Below are 27,720 nucleotides of genomic sequence, written 5' to 3'. Positions count from 1 at the left end.
TCCCCCCTACATATACGCGCCGGCCACAACCTCGTGCAACACCGCCCACTTTCCCAGCTGCTCCGCCAGCCGCCCGCCGCGCACCTGCTTGCTTTCTTGGTCGGTTGCTGGGGTTCCGGCGCCGCCCGGCTCGATCCAGGAGCGCACCGCCGGCGGCAGCCCTGTCTTTACTTCCCGGCCCAGCGGCCGCGCCGGAGGCGAGGGGGATCGGCTACCTCCGCAGCAATCCAGCTCCCTCCGCGGCGTCCGATTCCAGGTAGGTGCGCGCACAGGTTCCTTTCTTTCCCCAACCCTTTTCGAGCAGGAAAAAATATGCCTTTTCTTCTTCTTCTTCTTCTTCTTCTTCTTCTTCTTCTGAAAGCATGCTTTTAGGTGGGTAGGTAGGCGCGATTGGTTGGATTTGGGGATTGGATTTCAGGAGATGGGGACTTGGCTTGCTACTGCTAATGAATTGGCTGTTCAATATGTTTATCATCATCATCATCTATTGTTTCTTTACGAAAATACTTTAGTTTATGTAGTTTATATAGTTCCCCGTAAGCATACTTGGACTTTCAACGCTCAAGTCTTACTTAATCAGCTGATTTGGTCGGTCGGTCAGCAGGAGTAATCAATCAATCCCGGTGCTTAATTAGAGCCAGGTCTCTCAAGTTGACTGCAGCCTAAATTTAAACTGCTGTTACTACTCGTTGTGATGTTCGATGCCTCTGAGGTTGAACAATTGCAGGCTGTCAGCGTCTTGTCGGTCACTGTAATGTGTTCTGGTTGGCAATTAGTTCATCATCCATAAGTCAGAGAGGCGGGTTTCTGAATTTAGTTCCAGGCAAAATTTAGGCTACTCTACGACTTATTAGCCCTCCATTCATCGCGAAATATCGTGTTGTTCGATGCTTTTGTGGTTGAACAATTTCAAACTGTCAGCGTCTTGGGGGGCATTAGAATATGTTCTGGTTGTCAATCTTGAAAGAAAGAAAAGAATATGTTCTGGTTGTCAATCTTGAAAAAAGGAAAAGAATATGTTCTGGTTGGTCATTTGTTCATCATGCGTAAGTCAGAGAGGCAGGTTTCTCAACTTTAGCTGCAGGCAAAAATTTAAACTACCACTTACCGTTCGTTAGCTGTCCATTCATCGTGAATCGTTGTGTTGTTTGATACATTTGAGGTTGAACAATTTCAAACTGTCAGTGTCTTGTGAGTCATTATAATATGTTCTGGTTGTCAGTCTTGAAAAAAGGAAAAATAATATGTTCTGGTTGTCGATCTTGAAAAAAGAAAATAATATGTTCTGGTTGGTCATTTGTTCATCATGCACAAGTCATGCAAATCTGCAATGTCACTTTCTTGTACTCCTTGGCGTCTCTCACCATGGGCTTGCCATTGCGTTTCCTACAGGCTTTCATTTTGTTCTGCGTATGGTGCGCCGCAACTCCATCAGCATGATCTCTGTGGACAATGAGTAGCTGTCCTCGCTCGCAAGTGTCCACCCCCTGTGGTTGCATTCCTATACTGGATCATGGCGAAACTCGCAGCTGTCAGTCGCAGGTGTGTTCCTTTTTCACGCTCTACTTATGATTCGAATTGGTTGTACACTTCCCCGGCAGTTAATATTTCCCCATTTGCTCTGTGTGTGGCATGTCAATGCTCGCAGCGTGTTTAGATTTACGAACGAAACCATGAGGATTGTTATGGTAACGGTTATCGGAGTGGTCCTTGGCTTCTTCATTGGAATTTCATTCCCGTCGGTGAGCATAACAAAGGTAATAATGATGATTTTTTTTATCAGTGTAATAACCACATTGTTTTGATTCATCGGAACAGAGTAACTTATTTGTGTTTGGAATGTGCCAGCTACACTTCCCATCCAGCTTTGTTTCGTACATAGAGGAGAGGAACTCTGGGCTCACGACCCAAGCTTTGCTTAACCATGCCTGGAATTCAGTCAGAAATGCAAGGGAGAACACTTCCGAACCAAATACAAACACTACTTTAAAGGTTTTCTTCTATGACTTGTTAATTTTGACAGAGTGACAGAATGTTAGTTTAGTTAGTAAAGTATTTGATATGGTGTCCATTTGGCAAAATATTCTGCTTGGATAATCGGTCCGCATAGATTAACCATTTATATTGATTACATCCATTCCTGATCAGTGTTCACCTCTACTAGATTTTGTTCACTAAGACAAAATATTTGCTTATGAATCATAGATTTATGTCCCGACAAACCCCAGGGGTGCAGAGAGGCTAGCACCAGGCATTGTTGTGCCAGATACTGACTTCCATCTGCGCAGGTTGTGGGGAGACCCAAGTGAGGTACATTTTCTTGTGCAGAATACTCACATCACCCAACTGATATTCAGTTCAATGGAACTATTTATAACTGAACATTTTGAGAAATATCTTGCATTCGTATCTCTTTGTAAAATATTCAGATTTACAAGCATGTGTGCCTTATCTTTAAGCTAGTTCTTTCTTTAAGATCAAAACGTTATGCATTGTTGAGATTGAAATTAATGTTATACTTTCTGGGTCTTCATGTTCATCTCCGTTGTTAATAAGTTAGAAACTTAGTACCTCACAACCAGTGCTCACAACTCACATGTTATGTTGAACTAATTCAAATCAGAAGTCCTAAATTCTGTTCCCTTGTACCGTCTGGTGCTTGGTGTGCTGACATTTGATCTCAAATATGCAGGACCTGCCATTCAAACCAAAGTACCTTGTGACTTTCACTGTTGGATATGCACAGAAAGAAAATATAAACAGAGCAGTGAAGAAGGTAATGCTGTTGGCAACTTTATTGAGCAGAACAACCAAAAATTTAACACTACGCAGTTTCAGCAGAAACTGAATTTTCTTATCTATGCATCCATTCCACTTGATTACCATTCTGATTGTTTTTTTTTCCTTGTTACAGTTTTCTGACAATTTCGCTATCCTGTTATTCCACTATGATGGTCGTGTGACCGAATGGGACGAATTTGAGTGGTCAAAGCGAGCCATCCATATCAGTGTCAGCAAACAAACTAAATGGTGCGCTACTGTGCTGTCACGTGCTGGCTGTTCCTCTGATTGTAATTTGAAATTAATCTTCTTCTAACGCTTCTTTATGCACGTACCTCAAGGTGGTATGCCAAAAGATTCTTGCACCCTGATATTGTGGCAGCTTATGAGTACATATTCATCTGGGATGAAGACCTTGGGGTGGATCATTTCAACGCAGAGGAGTATGCTTCCACTCTTCAGTTCTCCAGACAATTTTATCTTGATGTGAGAACTGACATATGCATATCGGTGTTGGATTACAGGTACATCAAACTTGTTAAGAAAAACGGTCTGGATATCTCCCAGCCCGGCTTGGAACCTGACCGGGGACTAACTTGGCAGATGACCAAAAGAAGAGGTGACCGAGAGGTGCACAAGTGAGTGGTGCAGTTACAATCTGAAAGAAAGCAAAGAAACATATTTCTTTGTTCTGATGTGTTAACTTAAGCTGGCAACTTGTGTTGTTGCAGGGAGACAGAGGAAAGGCCAGGCTGGTGTGCTGACCCTCATCTTCCACCTTGTGCAGCGTATGTGCTTATTATCCTCTTTGCTGAGTTCTATCCACATCGCTACTATTACACGGAGATCTAACTGACGCGCCTCTGTTGCTGATTACTTTGATTTATGTTTTGCTGTAAAACAGGTTTGTTGAAATAATGGCTCCAGTCTTCTCAAGGGAGGCATGGCGGTGTGTATGGCATATGATTCAGGTCAGTATATGTTACCGGCTAGTGCCTGCCGTCCTATATGGACTTGCTCCGTCTTTACTCATTGGTGCCTCTCCTGAACGCAGAATGATTTGGTCCATGGATGGGGTCTCGACTTCGCCCTCAGGAAATGTGTAGAGGTATATTTATCTCTCTTTAAATTCATTGTGGAATTTCAGCAGCAGCATATATCGTTACTGAATTGTTTTGGTCCTCGCCTCCACAGCCTGCTCATGAGAAGATCGGAGTCGTCGATTCCCAGTGGATCGTTCACCAGGTGGTTCCTTCTCTCGGGAACCAGGTATTATTCACTACAGATATTTTGCGTATCAGGTACCGCGGCATAAGGCCAACCTGCTGATTTGTATGTGATGAATATGGCAGGGCAAGGCGGAGGGCGGGAAGCCGGCGTGGGAAGGGGTGAGGGCGCGGTGCCGGAAGGAGTGGGGCATGTTCCAGATGAGGATGGCGGATGCCGAGAAGGCCTACTACAAGATGATGGGCATCACCCCTCCAAACTCCACACTTGTCTAGCTTAGCTGATGGCTCGTCTCGGTCCTCCTCGTCTCCATGTTTTCTCTCAGTGGATGACATGACAAGCCCTGACTCCTCTACTCGGATGATGGAGATGACGATGACGATGACGACGACGACGATGAATGTATAGGTTTTAGATGCATGTAGAGTTACATGATGGTGTTATGTATCAACCAACATTACAGTGCGCTTGTCGACTCATGGTCCTTTCTGACTGTCAATCTCATGAGAGAATTGGCTCGAGAATTTCGAGAAACCTTGTCTTTTTTCAGATTGTACCTGCATATATGGTATATACAATACTACTGAACCAGATTGCATGATAGTAATGAGCACCAGCTAGTCTGTGGTGGTGCATCCCCTGTTCCTTGGCCTTACCTCTGTGCCAGATTGTCTATGGAAGATGCTGTTTTTTGGTCTGGTGAATGATAGTACAGTACATTACAGGTGAATCAAAATAGCTCACCATTGCCAGGCAGTCTGGCGGCGATGAGTCCACCATCTCCATCGCAAACCTGAAGACGACACCTTCTCGCTGATCTTCCTGGTCTCCTTCCGGAGAGATTGCGTGCATCGATATCAAGGTGCCATACTGAACTTTCCTCTCCAGAAAAGGTGCAATACTGAATGGTTCTGCTGTTTCTTCTGTTGCAGTGTATGCAGGGGGGCCCAATGGATGAAGTAGCTGAGCTGCAACTGCATGCAAAGAAGGGCTGGTGCAAGTTTGTGTGTGTGAGGACAGGTATTAACACAGTATGTGTGATTGCCATTATTTTTTCTCTAGACCACTGCTGGTTTTATTTCCTGCAAAGTAGAACAGCGCAATCTTGGTTATTGACCCAGTTTGGATTTTGGTCCTTTTCGCAAATAAATAAATAAATAAATTGGATCCTGAGCTGAAATGGGGTAGTTTCACATATGTAGAACACTTATTTTTTTTCAGTTTATGAAGTTTCAGAAAGATGGTTCACACATGGAAATGTTCGTATAATATACGTATTTGCAGATGTCATGTGCTTGTGCAGAAAAGAAAACAAAAGCCGTTTTCTGTGCTAAATTATCCCTTCATCCCGGTGTCATCTAAATGTTAGAGTACATCTGTCGCCGTCGACTAATCAGGTTCAGATCAAACTATATTTTCATGAGATTCCCACATATATGGTCAACCCAGCACGTAAAAATAACTTTAATTAAATGTACAGGTGGGTAGTACGTAAGATGCATGCTTGAGGGCCAAATGTCTTGCCTCTGTTTGATTAACCTGAATTCATCAAGGCTAACGAGGAATATACCTGCATATATATAGTAAGGATACTGAAGCAGATCGCAGAATAGTAACTGGTACTGAATGATGCGGTAGCATCAGCCAGTTAGTCAGGGTGGTGCATCTCTACATACCTTGTTCGTCGGCATTCTTGAGTGTACTGATATATTCACCATTCATCTTTTTCTTCTTCCAGGATATATACTCGCCGCTCTCCCTTTTTTCTATGTGGAGAAGATATTCGTCGTTCTCCTTCACCGCGGAGAAGATGTTCGTCATTCTCCATTTACCTGCAAAGAAAGAAAATCGCCAATCCTCTAATTTTTTTGCAAAGAAGGTATTCATCACTGTCTAACTAATCCTTCGTTGCCATCATGGTGGTGCGCATTCATGGATCGAACGGGTGCAGCCCATGCCGTGGGACGAGGGTCCTCGTTGAAGGCTTCTTCCATACCGCAAACTTACCACCACCACGCACAGCAGCGGCAGAGTTTGCGGTTATGGAAACAGCCTTTAACGAGGCCGTTTGATCGTCCCATTGCATGAGTTGCATCTCGTTCGTACATGAATGCGCACCGCCGCACAAGGGAATAGCGCAACCGAGATGTTCGTGATCTTGGCCATTGAACCTAAGAAAGTGGTTGAGGGATATGGTTCAGGAATCCAATGAGATGCTTCGCCTGGAGGCTTATGAAGGTAGCCATTGCTCTAAATAGGAGATGGTGGGTGAAGACAGTGTGAGGCCACGAGAGCTTCACGGGTCTAGGCGTATGGGCCACCGCTTGCCCGCTGTATGGCCCGTACGCCTAGACACATGCATGCGCATGCAACCCAATTTTGCATCGCTTGCCCGTTGTATTGACCGGGCACCCACAAGTGGCCACCGATTGGATACCCTGAAGAATTCCTAGGAAGCAGGAGTACCATCCATCTAGATAGTCATTCATAAGTATAGTGAGGCAATTTTGCTCTTGTCTAAATGTACATGTTTTCATGTCTGAGATTAAGTCGAACTAAAACATCTTAGTAGCCGGTGGAGAAGACTAAGAGGCTGTTTGGTTTGAGACTAAATTTGTTTAAGGTTGTCACATGTAAGGTTAGGAAACTTCGACCAACTTAGATGGAAGTTTGGTAGTTTGGTTTAAGACACATCATAGGCAAGATGCTTTTTGCCACACTAAGACACCACGTCGCACACACTCAAAAAGTGTGTCAAGATTTCCTTAAGCTTTGCCAACTTGTGGCTCCAATTTATGAAACTAACCTCAGGCAGGTTTGCCAAAAATATGTAGTGTGGCATTGCTAGGTCTAGAACCAAAATACCCCTAAACCTTTGTACTTATTCCATTGGTTTTTTCGGATTGGAATTTCATTGATTTTATCTTTCAGGAATACATGTGTCATTCTTGTTCTTGTTCAAGATTCGGTCGGTACTATTGTGTGCATGACTGACTAACTTGTGATATATTGTTTCGAGATTGTAAATTAGCAAAATGCATGTAGTGTTGGTTGGTTGTGCGGATTGATGCCAGAGTGTTTTATGATTAAGATGCTTGAACTGAACCGAAGAAATTATTATTTTTACATAATTATGTTTATGTCTGAGGATTTATGCATGTGCACCATATAATTTAAATATTTCTTTTCTGAGTTTGCAGAGCAAGATGTCCAGGTTTAGCCCATATACATTTTATCTATCTGATGTCTTTCTAATAAAGACATCGTGTTATGGTGTTAGGTGCAACTCAACCTTCTAAATTTTCTTTGGTAAGTTTCATGTATAGTGTAGTGTGTGACACCCTATCATTAGATGGAAAATGTATCTTCTTTAACACTAGGACACCGGGTCATTTTCCCTCTCGGTCCGCCCTGATAGTGAGTTGAAACATACAACCAAAAAAAATAGGAAGACGATAATAATTAATGAGGTGACGTGTGATAAGGTGGCATGTGTACATATTGAGAAAAATAAAAGTAGTGAGAATCAACTACCTTGGTATAGTAGAAGATAACTCTCTCTCTTCTCCCGCAAAAAAGAAGATAACTCTCTCATTGCAGCAGTAACACATGCTAAAATTGGTAGGATAATGATATTATGAGGATTAAGCATGAGAGATGACAAGTTGATGACATGGCAAACATGCATGACTTATTAAGGTGGATGAGTTGCATGGATAGGGAAAATGTATAAATTATGAGGATTAACTATGTTCCCATTGCATGTTGATGATGTGACAAATGTGCATGACTTATTGATGTGGATGAGTTGCATGGATGGGAACAACATGTATAAATTGTGAGAATTAACTATGGTGGTGATAATGGCGTGGTAAACAAGCATTACTTAATGATGTGGATGGATTGTATGGATAGAAAAAATACTAAAGTGAAGCATGCAACTAAAAAATAGAAAAAAGAAAGTAATTAATGAGGTGATATATGTGATTTTGTGTGTTTTAAAATAATATAAGTATTGGGCATCAACTATCTACTTCCCATTTCTACTTCTCCATGGAGAAATATTCATTAATGCCAAGCTAATCCTTGTTGCAATTGTGATGGTGTGCATTCGTGGAAGGGGTGACGCTCATGCTATGGGACGAGCTGCCCGATGAAAGGTTTCTTCCAACATGAAAAACTTGTGAGTGAGGCTGATGACACTGGTTGCTACCATGATGGCAACAATGCTTGGTGCAACTTCTAACAAGTTTGGCGTGATGGAAGCAGCCTTCACCGAGGCTGCTCGGCCAATAACATGAGTGACACATTGCCCATCAACGAATGCGCACTACCGGTTGTCCTAACAAGTGGCCAAGGGATGATTTGAGAGAGATGTTGTTGCTTCCGATGGGATGCTTCATGTGGAGGCTTATGAAGGTGGCTGATGCTTAAAATAGGAGATAGTGCATGAAGGCCGCTTGAGGCCACAAGAGCTTCACGGGTGTTGCGCGGTTGGTGCAAAATTGGTTGCATGCATGCATGTCTAGGCGTATGGATCACCGCTTGTCCATTGTATTGACTGAGCACCCACGAGTGGCCACCCATTGGAGTACCATTCATTTAGCTAGGCATCCGCAATTAGTGAGACGGTTTGCTCTTGTATGAATGCACATGCTTCTAGGCCTGAGATTGAGTCGAATAGAAAACTGAAACATCTTAGTAGCTAGAGGAAAATACTAAACCTTATATTTGTTTCGATTTCCATTGATTTTATCTTTAGGAAATGTTTATGCCAATATTGTTCTTGTTCAAGATCCAATCAGTACTTTGTGTGCATGATTGACTAGCTTTCTGATCCCTTGTTTTGAGATTGTAAATTTGCACAATGCATGAAGTGTTGGTTGATTGCTTGTTTTGAGAGTGTTTTATGATTAAGATGCTTTAATTGAACCAGGCAATCTTAGTTTAGATAATTATGTTTATGTTTCTCGCTTTATGTATATATAACATATTATTTTTTTGCAATATTCCTCTCCCTGATTGCAAAGAAAGTCTTCAAGTTTAGCCCATAACATTTTATCTATTCGATCTCTTTCTAGTTAAGTTACTATGTTAAGGATATTTCAAACTTTAAATTAACACACACATCTATTTAGCCTCCTCTCTCACTAAAACCCAACTAATTAATTAATATTTTTATTCCATGTATAATGTGTGGCGCCTCTATGATATAAGTGGCCTAGGATACAACATATTGCAGTAACCATGCCCGTTCCACACTAATTACAACTTGAAGTCCAGTCATAATTCAAGGGTTGGATTTTTGTAGGTTGATACCCGAAAACTCATGGGACATGGATTAGAAATAGCCTCAAGGACCCATTGGGTACCCATTTGATAGGTGGGCCCACATGGAAGTGACCCAGGTCATATAGGTAGTCCCGAAGCCCAATGGCCCAAAGGTGAATACATGTCGTGCTTGTGATGTATGCAAGGCTAAATATATGTATTGTAATATGTGCAGACTTTGAATATTGTTATTGCTGTCATACTGTTATGGTTCTTGTTTATATTGTGGATGCCCGACCGACAACACACAAGCAGAAGCTGTGACCCATGAATATTGTCGTGGACTGGAAAATGGGAAATGGATGGCTATGGATATGGTCATAGATTTGAAAGAGGCTTGCCCGTCCAGCCCGGCCTCATTGCCATCTGCAGATAAACTAGAGACCTCTAGTGGACCCTCATTGTCGTCATAGGTAGCCATACTTGAACAGAGCCAGTAATGGCCCGGCCCACTCCAGAACACTCATTTTACGCGGGTCTGATTTGTCTTTCTTCTCTTCTACTCTAGTTGGGGTTTTTTCTTCGAAAAACCGACCGTTGGACTTCTTCAAAGGGATATAAAAAAACCCTACTTTTTTTGCGAAAAAACCCTACCTACTTTGATAAATAAAACAATATTAATAAATTTTTCATGTATACTTTTAAAAATTTCAGTGTGTAATAGGAATAAAAGTTCACAGTACATTAAAAAAAGTTTACCGCATATAAAAATTGTTCATCTTGTATGAAAAATTGTTCAGTGTGTATTAAAAAATGGTTGCCATATATCTAAAAAATGTCCAGTGTGTATTAAAAAAGTGTTGGCTTACGTTAGAAGTACATAAACTCTATAAAAAAATAAAAAGAGTGAAAATAAAAACCGGAAGAAAACCAGGAAAAAAATCAAACCTCAAGAAAAGATAAAAATTAAATAAATCAAAAATAAAAATAAAGCCATACAGAAAACCAAAACAAAACCATAGTAGAAAAATAAAAAAAATACGTAGCCTTCAGCGGACGAGACAGAGTAACCGGACGCGAACTCTGGAACTATGCTGACTCTGTCTCAGCCGCGGGTGTCAACTAGGGTTTGCCGATAAACCATACTCCCTCCGTCCGAAAAAGCTTGTCCCTCAAATAGATGTATATCTAGGAACATGTTAGTGCTAGATGCATGCATTCCAGAGACAAGCTTTTTGGGACGGAGGGGCACTCTCTCTTTTTTCTTTGAAAAGAAGATGAGCCGATAAACCCATACTCAAAACAACAAAAGAAGAACTCTCAACATGGACTTTGGTGGGCCTTAAGGAAGCCCATTTAACCTCAGGCCTAACCCAACCCAGAGAGAGAGAGAGAAAACAAAAACTTAAACCCATCTCTAAACCCCTAGTGGGCCACACAGCTCTTCGTCTCGGCTCGATCCCCATTTCTCCCTTCCTCCGCTCCCGCTAGGGTTGCGTCGCCGCCAATGGCCGCCGCCGCCGCCATGGCGCGCAGGCTGCTCTCCCCCGCGGCCTCCACCGCCTCCGCGGCCGCCGCCCGCCTCCTCCTCTCCCGCCACCTCTCCTCCGCCCCTTCCTCCTTCCCGCGCGGCGCCGGCAGCCGCGCCCCGGCGGCGCTGATGGACATGCTCCGCCCGGCGGCCGTCGCCCCCTCCTCCTTCCATCAGCTGATCCGCAATGCTGTAGGTGCACCACCCCTCTCCCGCTCCGGCTTCTTACACACGATCCGCAGTGCTATGTTTCCCTCTGGTTGCTGAAATTTGGTGATGGCTGAAACTTTGCGTTCGCCGATGGTTGTTTCTTTGCAGGGGATATCGACCACAAGGAGCCTTCTTGCTGATGATGCTATGGTCCCTGTTTCTTCCCCGTTGTCGTCTCCGTTGGGGGCTGCGGAAGAGACCGACAAGACGGGGGCAGTGGTGAAGCGGACGAAAGTTCAGGCCATCAAGAAGGACATCAAGCAGGTAAAGCAGCAGCGCACTAGTAGTTAGTTAGTTATGTTCCTCAGAGATATCCTAAAATGCTTGAGTAAGGACATGTGTTGTGCAGCCCTGTGACAGCCATGTCAAGTATGCAGTTTCCTGAAAGCTTCCCTTCAACATGTACTCCCTGCGTTCCTAAATATTTGTCTTTTTAGAGATTTCAAATGGACTACCACATATGGATGTATATAGACATATTTTAGAGTGTAGATTCACTCGTTTTGCTCCGTATGTAGTCACTTGTTGAAATCTCTAGAAAGACAAATATTTAGGAACGGAGGGAGTAGTTTAGTAAAAATACATGCCATTCCATGAAACTTATTGAAAGTGTTTGCGTCGTTGGTATGTCCAAACAACAAACCGGTATGGCAAAGATCACGTGTTAGGCGCATTAAGCTTTTTTATGCATATAGTCTGCGATTGCTAGATATGTGTACCTGAGAATTGCAGCGGTTACATAGCAAAGCACACTGTTTGTAATGATGAAAGTAGAAATCGATGAATGTATACATGTCTGCTCTTAGCAGAAGCTGCACTTGTTTCATAATTTCAATTTGGAATGTGCTTGTAGCTTTTATTCATCACCGAATTTATGTGTTGGTTGGATAACATTTGCTTACCCCACTTCACTGGAATGTAATAACGAGCACATAGGGACATCGGGGCTGCCGAGCAGACTCCGTGAACTGGTCTACTGCTCGAACTGGTCTACTGCTCATTACTGAACACGTATACACTATACAGGGTATCACCCATTAGGCCGTTCACATCATCTACAATTGTTAAATACATGTGTTACTGAAATTTGCAGCGGTTACATAGCAAAGCACACTGATAGCAACGGTGAAACTAGAAAGCTTTCATTGTATATATGTTTGCTCTTGACAGAGTATGCTCTTGTTTCATTGTATTAAGCAATAGATTTAGGTATTGGTTGGAAAACACTTGCTTATCTTACTTAACTGGAACATATTAAAGAGCGGGGCGAAAGCCTTTTTCGGTGTATATTCTCTGCTCTTGGAAGAAGCTGCATTTGTTTCTTAATGTCAATTTAAGATGTGTTTGTAATATGTATTCATCACTAAATTTATGTATTTGTTGGAAAACACTTGCTTATCTTACTTCACTGGAACATATTAACGAGCACATAGAGAGGTTATAAGGCTGCCCAACAAACTTCATGAACTGGAGTGCTGTTCATAATGTATTGCTAGTACCATCAAGAGCTATTTATTTCTCAAACTGGTCTTAATCTTCTGCCTGATTTAGAGCCCCAAGAAGGTGAATCTGGTAGCCAAGCTGGTTCGAGGAATGCGTGTGGAAGATGCCCTTTTACAGTTGCAAGTGACGGTTAAAAGGGCTGCGAAAACATTGTACCAGGTTTGGCAATCAGGAAAAAAAAGTTACCTACTCAAGTAACTCTACTTCTTTCTGTGATAGGTCCACACTGACCATTGATGTTTTTCATGAGAATTTCTTCCTATCAATTGCTGTAGGTGATCCATTCTGCTCGTGCGAACGCAGCTCACAACCATGGACTGGATGCAGATAAACTTATTGTTGGTAAGATAAGATTGCCACAAAGCTGCTCACATTTACGTCATCTGCAATAAATCGAATCTCATCTCTCTCCTCCTTGACACTGCAGAAGAGGCTTTCGTGGGAAAAGGACTTTATCTCAAGAGGCTGTCTTACCACGCCAAAGGTAGGTGTGGTGTCAGGGAGAGACCTAGGTGCAGGCTGACGGTGGTGGTCAGAGAGGCCACGGCCGAGGAGGAAGCCAAGATTGCGAAACTCAGGGTCATGAACTACAAGAAGCTCACCCGGAAGGAGAAGCAGCTCATGCCGCACCGGCTTATCGAGGTCAGCCCCAAGTGGGCTCGCAAAAGGAAAGAGGAGGAGGAGGCCGGTGCTTCAGCGTAGGACAAGTTTTTGTTTGCAGCAGGGTCCGTCTTTCTTGGCGGGCCTGGGGCCAGAGAGTGGTAGCTGGATCTGCAGTCGTCTAGTCCATCTTTTTGTTGAGATTTACTGAAGAACAGCCGTGGCAAGGCGCTCCCGTGCAAAAATTCGTGCTCTCGTTTGCCTCACCAGCCCCTGTTCTGTTTGTGTCATCTATACGAAATCTTTTGAGACATTTTTCTCTAGTTGACAATGAATAAGTTGACCTCTGATGTGTTGTTTTACAAGGAGCTCCCGTGGAAGAATCCGTGGTCTTGTTTGCCTGACCAGCCTCTGTTGTGTTTGTGTCATCCATACGAAATCTTTCAAGACAATGAATAAGTCGACCTCTGATATGTTGTTTGGCATGTCTGTTCTTATACATGCAATCGGTCCGTTTCTTGAATTTACGGAGCAGTAGAAATGCTGGTCCTTTTTGTCTCGGCAACGCTAGTTGTGAGGTAAACCACATTTTGAAATTTTGATACTAGTGTGGGTGACGGTAACAGTTGCCGCCTCTGCTCAGAAGTTGATATTTAGGAGTGTTAAGGTTGTGTGTGTGTGTGTGTGTGTGTGTGTGTGTGTGTGTGTGTGTTTTGAGAAGTTGTTATGGATGGTGTTAATCAGATAACGGTTCGATATTCTCTGAGACTGTGGATCGAAAAAAGATGCATTTCTTGCAACTTGTTGAGAAAATGCAACTTGATTAGTTGTGCGTTGAATAAACCAGAGTATTATTAGGCTATATATTTAAAAATCTAAGTTCAGCCCGTCAAACCTAGTACTCCCATTGTAAACTAATATAAAAGTGTTTACATCACTATTTTAGTGATCTAAACGCTCTTATATTAGTTTACGGAGGGAGTACCTTATATTGTCAAAACCATCTTGGTTTGCCAGACTGAAAGCAGCTGTAACATGATGTTTCCATAGTTGTCTTTGCACACCTATCAGCCCAATCAAGACAAGACTTGAAAAGTAAGGGAAAACAAGAGTAAGTAAGAAAAACATATATTTATAGATTTTTTTTGTGAGAGAAATTTTCAATCTATTCATCAATCACGGTAATAAAAATTACAACCAAATCAATGGACCACCTAGCGACGACTATAAGCAATATCTCTACTCCTAATGGAGCAGTTGGTGAATAGTCTCCACGGTTTATTTTCGCTGGGTTTTTTTCCGTCTCTCCTCCCACCTTTGTCTGGGTTTTTTTCGTCCCTCCTCCCACCTCCCCATCGACGCTGGTTTCTTATTCACCGTTTTATTTACCCCTCAGCTCTTTCCTTGCAAATCAGCGCTTTCCAAACATACACGCAATCACGGATCTAACTTTACCAACTTACCCAAATCAACCGATACCTCCCATTATTGCAAATATCTTTAGGAAACAAATAATAGATTTTAAGGAAACAAATAAAAGATTTTAAAGACGCATCATACACCATAGAAAAAAAACTAATTATCTCTACTCCTAATGTCTCAGTAGGTACGTCGTTTCGTTCTCATTCCCTCCCCTCTCCATCGATCGAAAGAAGTCGCCAGCCTTCACACGATCTTCTCCATGTTTCCAGTTTTCCTTTTGTTTTCTATCCAAAAAAATCAGATCGCATCCATCTTTCCTTTAATGCACATCTCTCCTGTAAAAAATCAGAACACATGCCCGTCCTTCTCATTAACATGCGTTTCTTCTGAATATCTGGGATGCAATCCTCTCCTTCCCACTAATCTCTTATATATATGCCTTTCCTAAAGATATCTCGGTCCTGCCCAGGTTGATCTAATTCAATTTAGACGAAGGACACCTTCAGGAACAAGACGATCTACTCAAAGGCTGGCTTGCTCCGCGGCCTCCACCTCGCCCACCTCATCCCGTAGCCATTGTCGTCCTCCACACGACCACACCAGCTTTCACGATTTGGGTCTGTGGCAGGCATAAACTATGAGAATTTGACTGGTCGTTTTCATCGCAGGCGGCTGCGGCGAGGACGTGTGGAAGGTAACAGCTCGGACTTGATGCCCTTTGCCTCCGTCAAGGACACTGTCAATGGTGCGTAATATTAATCTCAAACCTCCTTTTGACGTATTTGTGCCCGTGAAACAAGTATTCGGCCTGGCCGATGGCAAAACGCAAACATGGCAAAGCTGGCTCGACTTGAGATGGATTGAGTCTGGTACAGCATGGCTAGCCAACAGGTGGCTAGCAAAGCACGCACACACACTGGCATGTGTAACATATTTGTTGTTTGTACTTTTTCAACTCACGATGATTACAACGTGAGCTACATGCATTTATACTAACATAACATCATCTGCCTAAGTAGAGTTAGGATTTCTATACTACTTGGACAATCAATGAGATCTATAGGAAAGCGGAAGAGAGAACTAGCAAGCCGGTGATTTTACTGTTTTATCTAGATTCATTGTGCTAAATCAAGTAGTTCTAACCTAGCTGTTACAGGATTCATCGATTTAGTCCATGTTTTGCTTTTCCATTTTTAGTGAATGGGGTGGATTTTGAAATCTCATATTTCAGTTAGTTTTTGGTCGGTCAGCTTGAGTAGTAGGGTCCGTTTGGATGGAAGCCAATGATAACCCTGCAAAAAAAAATTGGCGTTGACTGAGGACACATGCAAGCATTTGGATGGCTGCCCAAAATTCTGATGTAGCCAATTTTTTGTTTAACACATTCAGTTTTTCCACAAACCACGGGTCGATTCAGCGGAGGCGAAACCTTCTGCTAAAAAGTTGGCACGCCTAGCGTTGGCAGGGCGGTTGCAGGCGCTATCCAAACAAGCCCGTATTCTCTCTTTTTTGTCTCAGTTGGTATTTCATATAGGCTACCTTGCTATGTTATATAAGATACTTCATATAGGAGGTCAGGCTTGAAAAAGGTAGAATTTTCAACAAGTCAAGAATCATGTTAACCAGGTTGTCATGATATTTCCGCTGCTTCAAAATGCTCCATGATATTTCTGCCTCTGAATGTTGATTTCTTTTTACAGAATTTTGACTGATTATATAGACTTTGGTTCATCATGACAATGGCAAAGATCACTTTGAGGCGCTCGCCGTGGCAGACGGGGATGGGGTGGCGCCGGGTACACTGCTGATAACAAAAATGTTGTGACGGTTCCAAATGAGAACTGAACTTACTGCACTAATATTCAGTTATATATCAAGTCGGCAAATGTTTGCGTGTTCTGTAAAATAGCATGGCAAATTTTAATCCAAATGTTGTCTGTCTTCAGTTATCTAAAAACTAGCATGGCCAGTTTGTACATGATACAGTTTTTCAGCATGGCAAATTAGTTAATAAATTGTAAAAAAGATGGTACCAAATAAACTTGTATATGGTCATGTAGCATCCTAATTTTTCGTATAGCAACTAAGCCATCAGTATCCTTCCAATGGTTTACTAAATCGACATCCGTTACTGAATTTAGAGATCAAGAAAGCATCAGGTTACCTGTGAAAACTCATGCAGGAAAGAGGCGTTACTACTGCTCATCCCACACATCGTCTGCTGATGCACCTCCTTCCAGTGCGTTGTTCACTGCTACCTCTCCCGGCGCATTGTCCGCTCCCTACTCCTCCCTCCAACAGGTCACCCAGAACCTCCGCTACACCTCCTGCATGGCGTGCCGGTGCGAACCTCTGCTGCACTCCTTATTCCCTCACGATTGTTATTTGGATAGCAACAGTGGGTAAAGAGGGCCAGCGCGAGCAAATGAAGCAGTAGGTGAACCGCTGCCTGCTCCACCTGTCCGACAGGGACATGGAGGTCATGGCCACCAGCGAGATGGATGCTATTGTGCACTGACGAGCTTCTGGTCTTCTCGCCGCCGTCTTCAACACCGAGAGAGGGGAGAGGTTCCGCCGGAAGACCGGGAGCTCATCAGCATTCAGCGCCATGGTCCTGACGCGTTCTTCAACACCCGCCCTCACCACAGCGTCGCCACCGGGTCCCCCTCCCATCGCTCCCCGGATCTGGTCGCGATCCATTATCTGGCCGCTGCAGCTCGCCGGAGTATTAGTCGGAATCGAGCTAAATTGGGGATCGCCGGGAGAGAGAAAGTGAGGGAGAGTGGGAAATGTGTGACCGCTTCGATGGGTGACGGATAGAGGAAGTGATGGAAGTGGATCCTCTAACATCCTCAAGGGATGTCACGAAGCTACAGTAAAATGCATGTGTAAAACGAAGAAGGGATGTTAGGATTACTGTAGCAACCACTATGCGGATTTACTGTAGCATATACAAAAATAAATCAAAAATCATTTTATTGCACCATAATTTTGTTTGTATGTAATTTTTGTAAATGTATAGAGTAGATTTGTAATTTACAAATTAATTATAATCATTTTAGGCTTAATCATATGAATGTGAAGGAGGGATGTCACGGTTACTGTACCTTACGTGACATCCCTTGAGGATGTTAGAGGATCCGATTTCGAAAGGGATGGGTCGTGTTGTTGGATTCGGTCGGTCTCTGGAACGAATTACTCCTGCTGATGACGTGGCAATCCTTGTGATTGGTGCTTACGGTCCAACGGTAACAGATGCTTTCGGGACGAGGTCGTTAAAATCAGAAATTCAGTTGTTATCTTTTTCAAAAAACAGTTCGAAAAATTGTGTGGGTGAAAATGGATCGTTCCTAAAAAACTGGATCCGGCTGCGGAGCAATACAAACCGACCTCCTGCTCCACTCCATAGAGCATCTCTAGCAGATTCGGTATACCGCGTCCTGCAAAAATCGATTTACAGGACATTGCAAAACGCTTTCTTGCGCATTTTTACGGTACTTTTGTTCAGGCAGAACAGATCTCGTAAAAATATTTCATGGTCCGGGTCCCGGCAAAATTACACAACCGCCCTTAAAACGCATGCTAAATTATAATTGGGTACACCTTGGCCGCTTCCACCGTGAGGATCTCGTCAGGATGGATAGACAGCCATTGCTGGAGCTCACAACAAGAAAAAATCATTTGCATCGATCTTGTGGCGGCGGCAACAACAGCTAGCTAGCGCAGGCTGCAGCAGCAGCACCTAGCTAGCTAGCGGCGGCGGCAGCAACACCTAGCTAGCTAGCGGCGGCGGCAGCACCTTGTTGGAAATATGCCCTAGAGGCAATAATAAAAGTATTATTATTATATTTCCTTGTTCATGATAATTGTCTTTTATTCATGCTATAACTGTATTATCCGGAAATCGTAATACACGTGTGAATACATAGACCACAATATGTCCCTAGTGAGCCTCTAGTTGACTAGCTCGTTGTGATCAACAGATAGTCATGGTTTCCTGGCTATGGACATTGGATGTCGTTGATAACGGGATCACATCATTAGGAGAATGATGTGATGGACAAGACCCAATCCTAAGCATAGCACAAAGATCGTGTAGTTCGTTTGCTAGAGCTTTGCCAATGTCAAGTATCTCTTCCTTTGACCATGAGATCGTGTAACTCCTGGATACCGTAGGAGTGCTTTGGGTGTATCAAACGTCACAACGTAACTGGGTGACTATAAAGGTGCACTACAGGTATCTCCGAAAGTATCTATTGTTTTATGCGGATCGAGACTGGGATTTGTCACTCCGTGTAAACGGAGAGGTATCTCTGGGCCCACTCGGTAGGACATCATCATATGCGCAATGTGACCAAGGAGTTGATCACGGGATGATGTGTTACGGAACGAGTAAAGTGACTTGCCGGAAACAAGATTGAACAAGGTATTGGATACCGACGATCGAATCTCGGGCAAGTAAAATACCGCTAGACAAAGGGAATTGAATACGGGATTGATTAAGTCCTTGACATCGTGTTTCATCCGATGAGATCATCGTGGAACATGTGGGAGCCATCATGGGTATCCAGATCCCGCCGTTGGTTATTGACCGGAGAACATCTCGGTCATGTCTGCATGTCTCCCGAACCCGTAGGGTCTACACACTTAAGGTTCAATGACGCTAGGGTTATAAAGGAAGCTTGTATGTGGTTACCGAATGTTGTTCGGAGTCCCGGATGAGATCCCGGACGTCACGAGGAGTTCCGGAATGGTCCGGAGGTAAAGATTATATATAGGAAGTCCTATTTCGGCCATCGGGACAAGTTTCGGGGTTATCGGTATTGTACCGGGACCACCGGAAGGGTCCCGGGGGCCCACCGGGTGGGGCCACCTGCCCCGGGGGGGCACATGGGCTGTAGGGGGTGCGCCTTGGCCTACATGGGCCAAGGGCACCAGCCCCTAGAGGCCCATGCGCCAAGATAAAGGAAAAAGGGAAGAGTCCTAAAAGGGGAAGGCACCTCCGAGGTGCCTTGGGGAGGATGGACTCCTCCCCATCCTTAGCCGCACCCCTTCCTTGGAGGAGGGGGCAAGGCTGCGCCTCCCCCCTCTCCCTTGGCCCTATATATAGTGGGGAAAAGGAGGATCAATCATACCTAAGGCCTTTGGTTGCCTCCCTCTCCCTCCCGTGACACATCTCCTCTCCCGTAGGTGCTCGGTGAAGCCCTGCAGGATTGCCACGCTCCTCCATCACCACCACGCCGTTGTGCTGCTGCTGGATGGAGTCTTCCTCAACCTCTCCCTTTCTCCTTGCTGGATCAAGGCATGGGAGACGTCACCGGGCTGTACGTGTGTTGAACGCGGAGGTGCCGTCCGTTCGACACTTGATCATCGGTGATTTGAATCACGACGAGTACGACTCCATCAACCCCGTTCACTTGAACGCTTCCGCTTAGCGATCTACAAGGGTATGTAGATGCACTCTCCTCTCCTTCTACTCGTTGCTGGTCTCTCCATAGATAGATCTTGGTGACACGTAGGAAAATTTTGAATTTCTGCTACGTTCCCCAACAGTGGCATCATGAGCTAGGTCTATTGCGTAGATTCTTTGCACGAGTGGAACACAAAGTAGTTGTGGGCGTTGATGTTGTTCAATATGCTTACCGTTACTAGTCCAATCTTGTTTCGACGGTATTGTGGGATGAAGCGGCCCGGACCGACCTTACACGTACTCTTACGTGAGACTGGTTCCACCGACTGACATGCACTAGATGCATAAGGTGGCTAGCGGGTGTCTGTCTCTCCTACTTTAGTCGGATCGGATTCGATGAAAAGGGTCCTTATGAAGGGTAAATAGCAATTGGCATATCACGTTGTGGTCTTTGCGTAGGTAAGAAACGTTCTTGCTAGAAACCCATAGCAGCCACGTAAAACATGCAAACAACAATTAGAGGACGTCTAACTTGTTTTTGCAGGGTATGCTATGTGATGTGATATGGCCAAAGGATGTGATGAATGATATATGTGATGTATGAGATTGATCATGTTCTTGTAATAGGATTCACGACTTGCATGTCGATGAGTATGACAACCGGCAGGAGCCATAGGAGTTGTCTTTATTTTTTGTATGACCTGCGTGTCATTGAAGAACGCCATGTAAACTACTTTACTTTATTGCTAAACGCGTTAGTCATAGAAGTAGAAGTAGTCGTTGGCGTGACAACTTCATGAAGACATGATGATGGAGATCATGATGATGGAGATCATGGTGTCATGCCGGTGACAAGATGATCATGGAGCCCCGAAGATGGAGATCAATGGAGCTATATGATATTGGCCATATCATGTCACAACTATATAATTGCATGTGATGTTTATTATGTTTATGCATCTTATTTGCTTAGAACGACGGTAGTAAATAAGATGATCCCTCATTAAAATTTCAAGAAGTGTTCTCCCCTAACTGTGCACCGTTGCTACAGTTCGTCGTTTCGAAGCACCACGTGATGATCGGGTGTGATAGATCCTTACGTTCACATACAACGGGTGTAAGACAGTTTTACACAGCAAAAACACTTAGGGTTAACTTGACGAGCCTAGCATGTACAGACATGGCCTCGGAACACGGAGACCGAAAGGTCGAGCATGAGTCGTATAGTAGATACGATCAACATGAAGATGTTCACCGACGTTGACTAGTCCGTCTCACGTGATGATCGGACACGGTCTAGTTTGACTCGGATCATGTAATCACTTAGATGACCAGAGGGATGTCTATCTGAGTGGGAGTTCATAAGATGAACTTAATTATCCTGAACATAGTCAAAAGACCTTTTTGCAAATTATGTCGTAGTTCACGCTATAGTTCTACTGTTTTAGTTATGTTCCTAGAGAAAATATAGTTGAAAGTTGATAGTAGCGATTATGCGATCAGTAGAAAGCTTATGTCCTTAATGCACCGCTCAGTGTGCTGAACCCCAAACCTCGTCTGTGGATGTTGTGAACATCGAACATACACGTTTTGATAACTACGTGATAGTTCAGTTAAATGGTTTAAGTAGAGGCACCAAAGACGTTTTCGAAACGTCACGGAACATATGAGATGTTTCGAGGGCTGAAATTGGGATTTCAGGCTCGTGCCCACGTCAAGAGGTATAAGACCTCCGACGATTTTCTTAGCCTGCAAACTAAGGAGAGAAGCTCAATTGTTGAGCTTGTGCTCAGATTGTCTGAGTGCAACAATCACTTGAATCAAGTGGGAGTTGATCTTCCAGATGAAATAGTGATAGTTCCCCCGAAGTCATTACCACCAAGCTGCTAGAGCTTCGTGATGAACTATAATATATCAAGGACATATATGATGATCCTTGAAATATTCATGATGTTTGACACCGCGAAAGTAGAAATCAAGAAGGAGCATCAATTGTTGATGGTTGGTGAAACCACTAGTTTCAAGAAGGGCAAGGGAACAAAGGGATACTTCATGAAACGGCAATTCAGCTGCTGCTCGAATGAAGAAACCCGAGGTTAAACCCAAACCCGAGACTAAGTGCTTCTGTAATAAGGGGAACAACCACTGGAGCAAGATTACCCTAGATACTTGGTAGATGAGAAGGCTGGCAAGGTCGATAGAAGTATATTGGATATACATTGTGTTAATGTGTACTTTACTAGTACTCCTAGTAGCACCAGGGTATTAGATACCGGTTCGGTTGCTAAGTGTTAGTAACTCGAAATAAAAGCTACGGAATAAACGGAGACTAGCTAAAGGTGAGCTGACGACATGTGTTGGAAGTGTTTCCAATGTTGATATGATCAAGCATCGCACGCTCCCTCTACCATCGAGATTTGGTGTTGAGCATAGACATGATTGGATTATGTCTATCGCAGTACGGTTATTCATTTAAAGAGAATAATGGTTACTCTATTTATTTGAATAATACCTTCAATGGTCTTGCACCTAAAGGAATGGTTTATTGAATCTCGGTCGTAGTGATACACATTTTCATGCCAAAAGATATAAGATAGTAATGATAGTACCACTTACTTGTGGCACTGCCATGTAAGTCATAATGGTATAAAACGTATGAAGAAGCTCCATGTTGATGGATCTTTGGACTCACTCGTTTTTGAAAAGTTTGAGACATGCGAACCATGTCTATTGGTGTATATGCATGAAGAAACTCCATGCAAATGGATCGTTCGGACTCACTTGATTTTGAATCACTTGAGATATGCAAATCATACCACATGGGCAAGATGACTGAAAAGCCTCGTTTTCAGTAAGATGGAACAAGATAGCAACTTGTTGGAAGTAACACATTTTGATGTGTGCAGTCCAATGAGTGCTGAGGCATGCAGTGAATATCGTTATGTTCTTACTTCATAGATGATTCGAGTAGATGTTGAGAATATTTACTTGATGAAACACAAGTCTGAATTATTGAATGGTTCAAGTAATTTCAGAGTGAAGTAGAAGATCATTGTGACAAGAGGATAAAATGTCTATGATATGATCATAGAGATGAATATCTGAGTTACGAGTTTTGGCACACAATTAAGACATTGTGGAAATTGTTTCACAATTAATACCGCCTGGAACACCATAGTGTGATGGTGTGTCCGAACATCATAGTTGCACCCTATTGGATATGGTGCGTACCATGATGTCTCTTATCGAATTACCACTATTGTTCATGGGTTAGGCATTAGAGACAACCACATTCACTTTAAATAGGGCACCACGTAATTCCGTTGAGATGACACCGTATGAATTATGGTTTAGAGAAACCTAAGTTGTCGTTTCTTAAAAGTTTGGGGCTGCGACGCTTATATGAAAAAGTTTCAGGTTGATAAGCTCGAACCCAAAGCGGATAAAATGCATCTTCATAGGAAACCCAAAACAGTTGGGTATACCTCCTAATTCAGATCCGAAAGCAATATGGATTGTTTCTTGAATCGGGTCCTTTCTCGAGGAAAAGTTTCTCTCGAAAGAGTTGAGTGGGAGGATGGTGGAGACTTGATGAGGTTATTGAACCGTCTCTTCAACTAGTGTGTGGCAGGGCACAGGAAGTTGTTCCTGTGGCACCTACACCAATTGAAGTGGAAGCTTATGATATTGATCATGAAACTTCGGATCAAGTCACTACCAAACCTCGTAGGACGACAAGGACATGTACTACTTTGGAGTGGTACGGTGATCCTGTCTTGGAAGTCATGTTGCTAGACAACAATGAACCTACGAGCTATGGAGAAGCAATGGTGAGCCCGGATTCCGATAAATGGCTCGAGGCCATAAAATCCGAGAACGGATCCATGGACTTTGGTGGACTTGCCCGATGATCGGCAAGCCATTAAGATAAATGGATCTTTAAGAAGAAGACGGACGTGGATGGTAATGTCACCGTCCATGAAGCTCGACTTGTGGCGAAAAGTTTTTCCACAAGTTCAAGGAGTTGACTACGATGAGATTTTCTCATTCGTAGCGATGCTTAAAGTCCGTCGAATTCATGTTAGCATTAGCTGCATTTATGAAATCTGGCAGATGGATGTCAAGACAAGTTTCCTTACTAGTTTTCATAAGGAAAGGTTGTATGCAATACAATCAGAAAAGTTTTTGTCGATCCTAAGGATGCTAAAAGGTATGCTAGCTCCAGCGATCCTTTTAAGGACTGGAGTAAGTATCTCGGAGTTGGAATGAACGCTTTGATGAGATGATCAAAGATTTTGGGTTTGTACAAAGTTTATGAGAAACTTGTATTTCCAAAGAAGTGAGTGGGAGCACTATAGAATTTCTGATGAATATATGTTGTTGACATATTGATGATCAGAAATGACGTAGAATTTCTGGAAAGCATATAGGGTTATTTTGAAAGTGTTTTTCAATGGAAAGCCTGGATTAAGCTACTTGAACATTGAGCATCAAGATCTATAAGGATAGATCCAAATGCTTAATAATACTTTCAAATGAGCACATACCTTAACATGATCTTGAAGGTGTTCAAGATGGACCAGTCAAAGAAGGAGTTCTTGCCTGAGTTGTAAGGTACGAAGTTAAGACTTAAAGCTCGACCACGGCAGAATAGAGAGAAAGGACGAAGGTCGTCCCCTATGCTTAAGACGTAGGCTCTTCAGTATGCTATGCTGTGTACCGCACCTGAAGTGTGCCTTGCCATGAGTCAGTCAAGGGGTACAAGAGTGATCCAAGAATGGCTCACAGGACAGCGGTCAAAGTTATCCTTAGTAACTAGTGGACTAAGGAATTTTCTCGATTATGGAGGTGGTAAAAGAGTTCGTCGTAAAGGTTACGTCGATGCAAGCTTGACACCTATCCGGATAGCTCTGAGTAGAGAGACCGGATACATATAATGGAGCAATAATTTAGAATAGCTCCAAGTAGAACAGTTGTTTGGAATAGCTCCAAATAGAGCGTGGTAGCTGCATCTAGGAGATGACATAGAGATTTGTAAAGCACACACGGATCTGAAAGGTTCAGACCCGTTGACTAAAACCTCTCTCACAAGCAACATGATCAAACATAAAACTCATTGAGTGTTAATCACATAGTGATGTGAACTAGACTACTGACTCTAGTAAACTCTTGGGTATTAGTCACATGGCGATGTGACCTGTGAGTGTTAATCACATGGCGATGTGAACTAGATTATTGACTCTAGTGCAAGTGGGAGACTGTTGGAAATATGCCCTAGAGGCAATAATAAAAGTATTATTATTATATTTCCTTGTTCATGATAATTGTCTTTTATTCATGCTATAACTGTATTATCCGGAAATCGTAATACACGTGTGAATACATAGACCACAATATGTCCCTAGTGAGCCTCTAGTTGACTAGCTCGTTGTGATCAACAGATAGTCATGGTTTCCTGGCTATGGACATTGGATGTCGTTGATAACGGGATCACATCATTAGGAGAATGATGTGATGGACAAGACCCAATCCTAAGCATAGCACAAAGATCGTGTAGTTCGTTTGCTAGAGCTTTGCCAATGTCAAGTATCTCTTCCTTTGACCATGAGATCGTGTAACTCCTGGATACCGTAGGAGTGCTTTGGGTGTATCAAACGTCACAACGTAACTGGGTGACTATAAAGGTGCACTACAGGTATCTCCGAAAGTATCTATTGTTTTATGCGGATCGAGACTGGGATTTGTCACTCCGTGTAAACGGAGAGGTATCTCTGGGCCCACTCGGTAGGACATCATCATATGCGCAATGTGACCAAGGAGTTGATCACGGGATGATGTGTTACGGAACGAGTAAAGTGACTTGCCGGTAACGAGATTGAACAAGGTATTGGATACCGACGATCGAATCTCGGGCAAGTAAAATACCGCTAGACAAAGGGAATTGAATACGGGATTGATTAAGTCCTTGACATCGTGGTTCATCCGATGAGATCATCGTGGAACATGTGGGAGCCATCATGGGTATCCAGATCCCGCTGTTGGTTATTGACCGGAGAACGTCTCGGTCATGTCTGCATGTCTCCCGAACCCGTAGGGTCTACACACTTAAGGTTCGATGACGCTAGGGTTATAAAGGAAGCTTGTATGTGGTTACCGAATGTTGTTCGGAGTCCCGGATGAGATCCCGGACGTCACGAGGAGTTCCGGAATGGTCCGGAGGTAAAGATTTATATATAGGAAGTCCTGTTTCGGCCATCGGGACAAGTTTCGGGGTCATCGGTATTGTACCGGGACCACCGGAAGGGTCCCGGGGGCCCACCGGGTGGGGCCACCTGCCCCGGGGGGCCACATGGGCTGTAGGGGGTGCGCCTTGGCCTACATGGGCCAAGGGCACCAGCCCCTAGAGGCCCATGCGCCAAGATAAAGGAAAAAGGGAAGAGTCCTAAAGGGGGAAGGCACCTCCGAGGTGCCTTGGGGAGGATGGACTCCTCCCCATCCTTAGCCGCACCCCTTCCTTGGAGGAGGGGGCAAGGCTGCGCCTCCCCCTCTCCCTTGGCCCTATATATAGTGGGGAAAAGGAGGAGCAATCATACCTAAGGCCTTTGGTTGCCTCCCTCTCCCTCCCGTGACACATCTCCTCTCCCGTAGGTGCTCGGTGAAGCCCTGCAGGATTGCCACGCTCCTCCATCACCACCACGCCGTTGTGCTGCTGCTGGATGGAGTCTTCCTCAACCTCTCCCTCTCTCCTTGCTGGATCAAGGCGTGGGAGACGTCACCGGGCTGTACGTGTGTTGAACGCGGAGGTGCCGTCCGTTCGACACTTGATCATCGGTGATTTGAATCACGACGAGTACGACTCCATCAACCCCGTTCACTTGAACGCTTCCGCTTAGCGATCTACAAGGGTATGTAGATGCACTCTCCTCTCCCTTTCTACTCGTTGCTGGTCTCTCCATAGATAGATCTTGGTGATACGCGTAGGAAAATTTTGAATTTCTGCTACGTTCCCCAACACACCTAGCTAGCTAGAGGCGGCGGCGGCAGCTAGCTCGCAGAGCTGCAACTAGGGTGCGGTGGTCGCTGATGTTGAGGCTTTGAGGCGAGGTCGCGCTCGGGGAAGACTGTGGCGCGAGCTGAAAATTCCCTCCTGCCAACTGTTTCTTATTTTTCAGGTCCAGTAAAAATTGCCCCCATTCCCATAGATATAGCGGAAACGGTCCTAAAATATGCAGGATCCCGCAAAAAAGAATCCGGGATGGTTGAATATACGCGATCTCTTCAGGGCAAAACCTGCCTCCATCCCGTTAACCGACATTATTTTGTTAGATGGACTGGTTTACGCTAGAGATGCTCTTAGCCCGAAAAGAAAAACAATCAAGACCTGACACGCGCCACAGAGGGGGACAGATGGAGCGAGTGAAAGAGAAAACTCTGAAAACATCCTTGACTTCATAGAGCCAATCTGAATCAAACCCTGAATTCTCAATCTTTGAAATTAGCACCCTGTACTTGTCAATCCTGGTGAATCTGTCTTTAGCCCTGTTTGTCACGCCGGGAAAAAGGTCAATCCCGAACGAGATGCTCACGTGTCATCTACATGTTCTTCCTCACTCTCTAACGCATGACCATGCAAACCCAAGAATACACGGGCAACACTGTTAACTTGTCGCAGATAATAATTGTGTTACTTAGAAGTGGTTGCCTCTCCATTTGCATGGTGGAGGAAGAGATTAGCATGCTTGACATTGTGGATATGCATGCCATA

The 27,720-nt window shown here is 43.9% G+C and overlaps 2 protein-coding genes across 3 annotated transcripts; both read left to right on the top strand.

The window, feature by feature from the left end:
* On the top strand, positions 1–4,611 carry LOC123103895 (uncharacterized; the record flags this gene model as incomplete). Of its 2 annotated transcripts, none has more annotated exon segments than XM_044525595.1 (14): positions 1–256; positions 1,393–1,542; positions 1,649–1,757; positions 1,849–1,992; positions 2,206–2,310; positions 2,693–2,776; positions 2,915–3,030; positions 3,123–3,224; positions 3,306–3,419; positions 3,513–3,569; positions 3,686–3,752; positions 3,836–3,889; positions 3,976–4,050; positions 4,134–4,611. In XM_044525595.1, coding segments are annotated over 13 exon segments (1,206 nt in total). In that variant the 3' UTR covers positions 4,284–4,611.
* A 6,085-nt stretch (positions 4,612–10,696) lies between these two features.
* Positions 10,697–13,589, top strand: LOC123103884 (uncharacterized). Its single transcript, XM_044525583.1, has 5 exons — positions 10,697–11,002; positions 11,129–11,284; positions 12,572–12,682; positions 12,799–12,865; positions 12,951–13,589. Exons 1-5 carry the CDS (start codon positions 10,787–10,789, stop codon positions 13,223–13,225), a joined length of 825 nt encoding a protein of 274 aa, XP_044381518.1. The 5' UTR covers positions 10,697–10,786; the 3' UTR covers positions 13,226–13,589.
* The last annotated feature ends 14,131 nt before the right edge of the window (positions 13,590–27,720 follow it).

This window comes from Triticum aestivum, chromosome 1B (genome assembly GCF_018294505.1).
Source record: "Triticum aestivum cultivar Chinese Spring chromosome 1B, IWGSC CS RefSeq v2.1, whole genome shotgun sequence".
NCBI lineage: Eukaryota > Viridiplantae > Streptophyta > Magnoliopsida > Poales > Poaceae > Triticum > Triticum aestivum.
The sequence above is the reverse complement of the archived record's forward strand: the minus strand, read 5'-3'. Positions and strand labels throughout refer to the sequence as shown.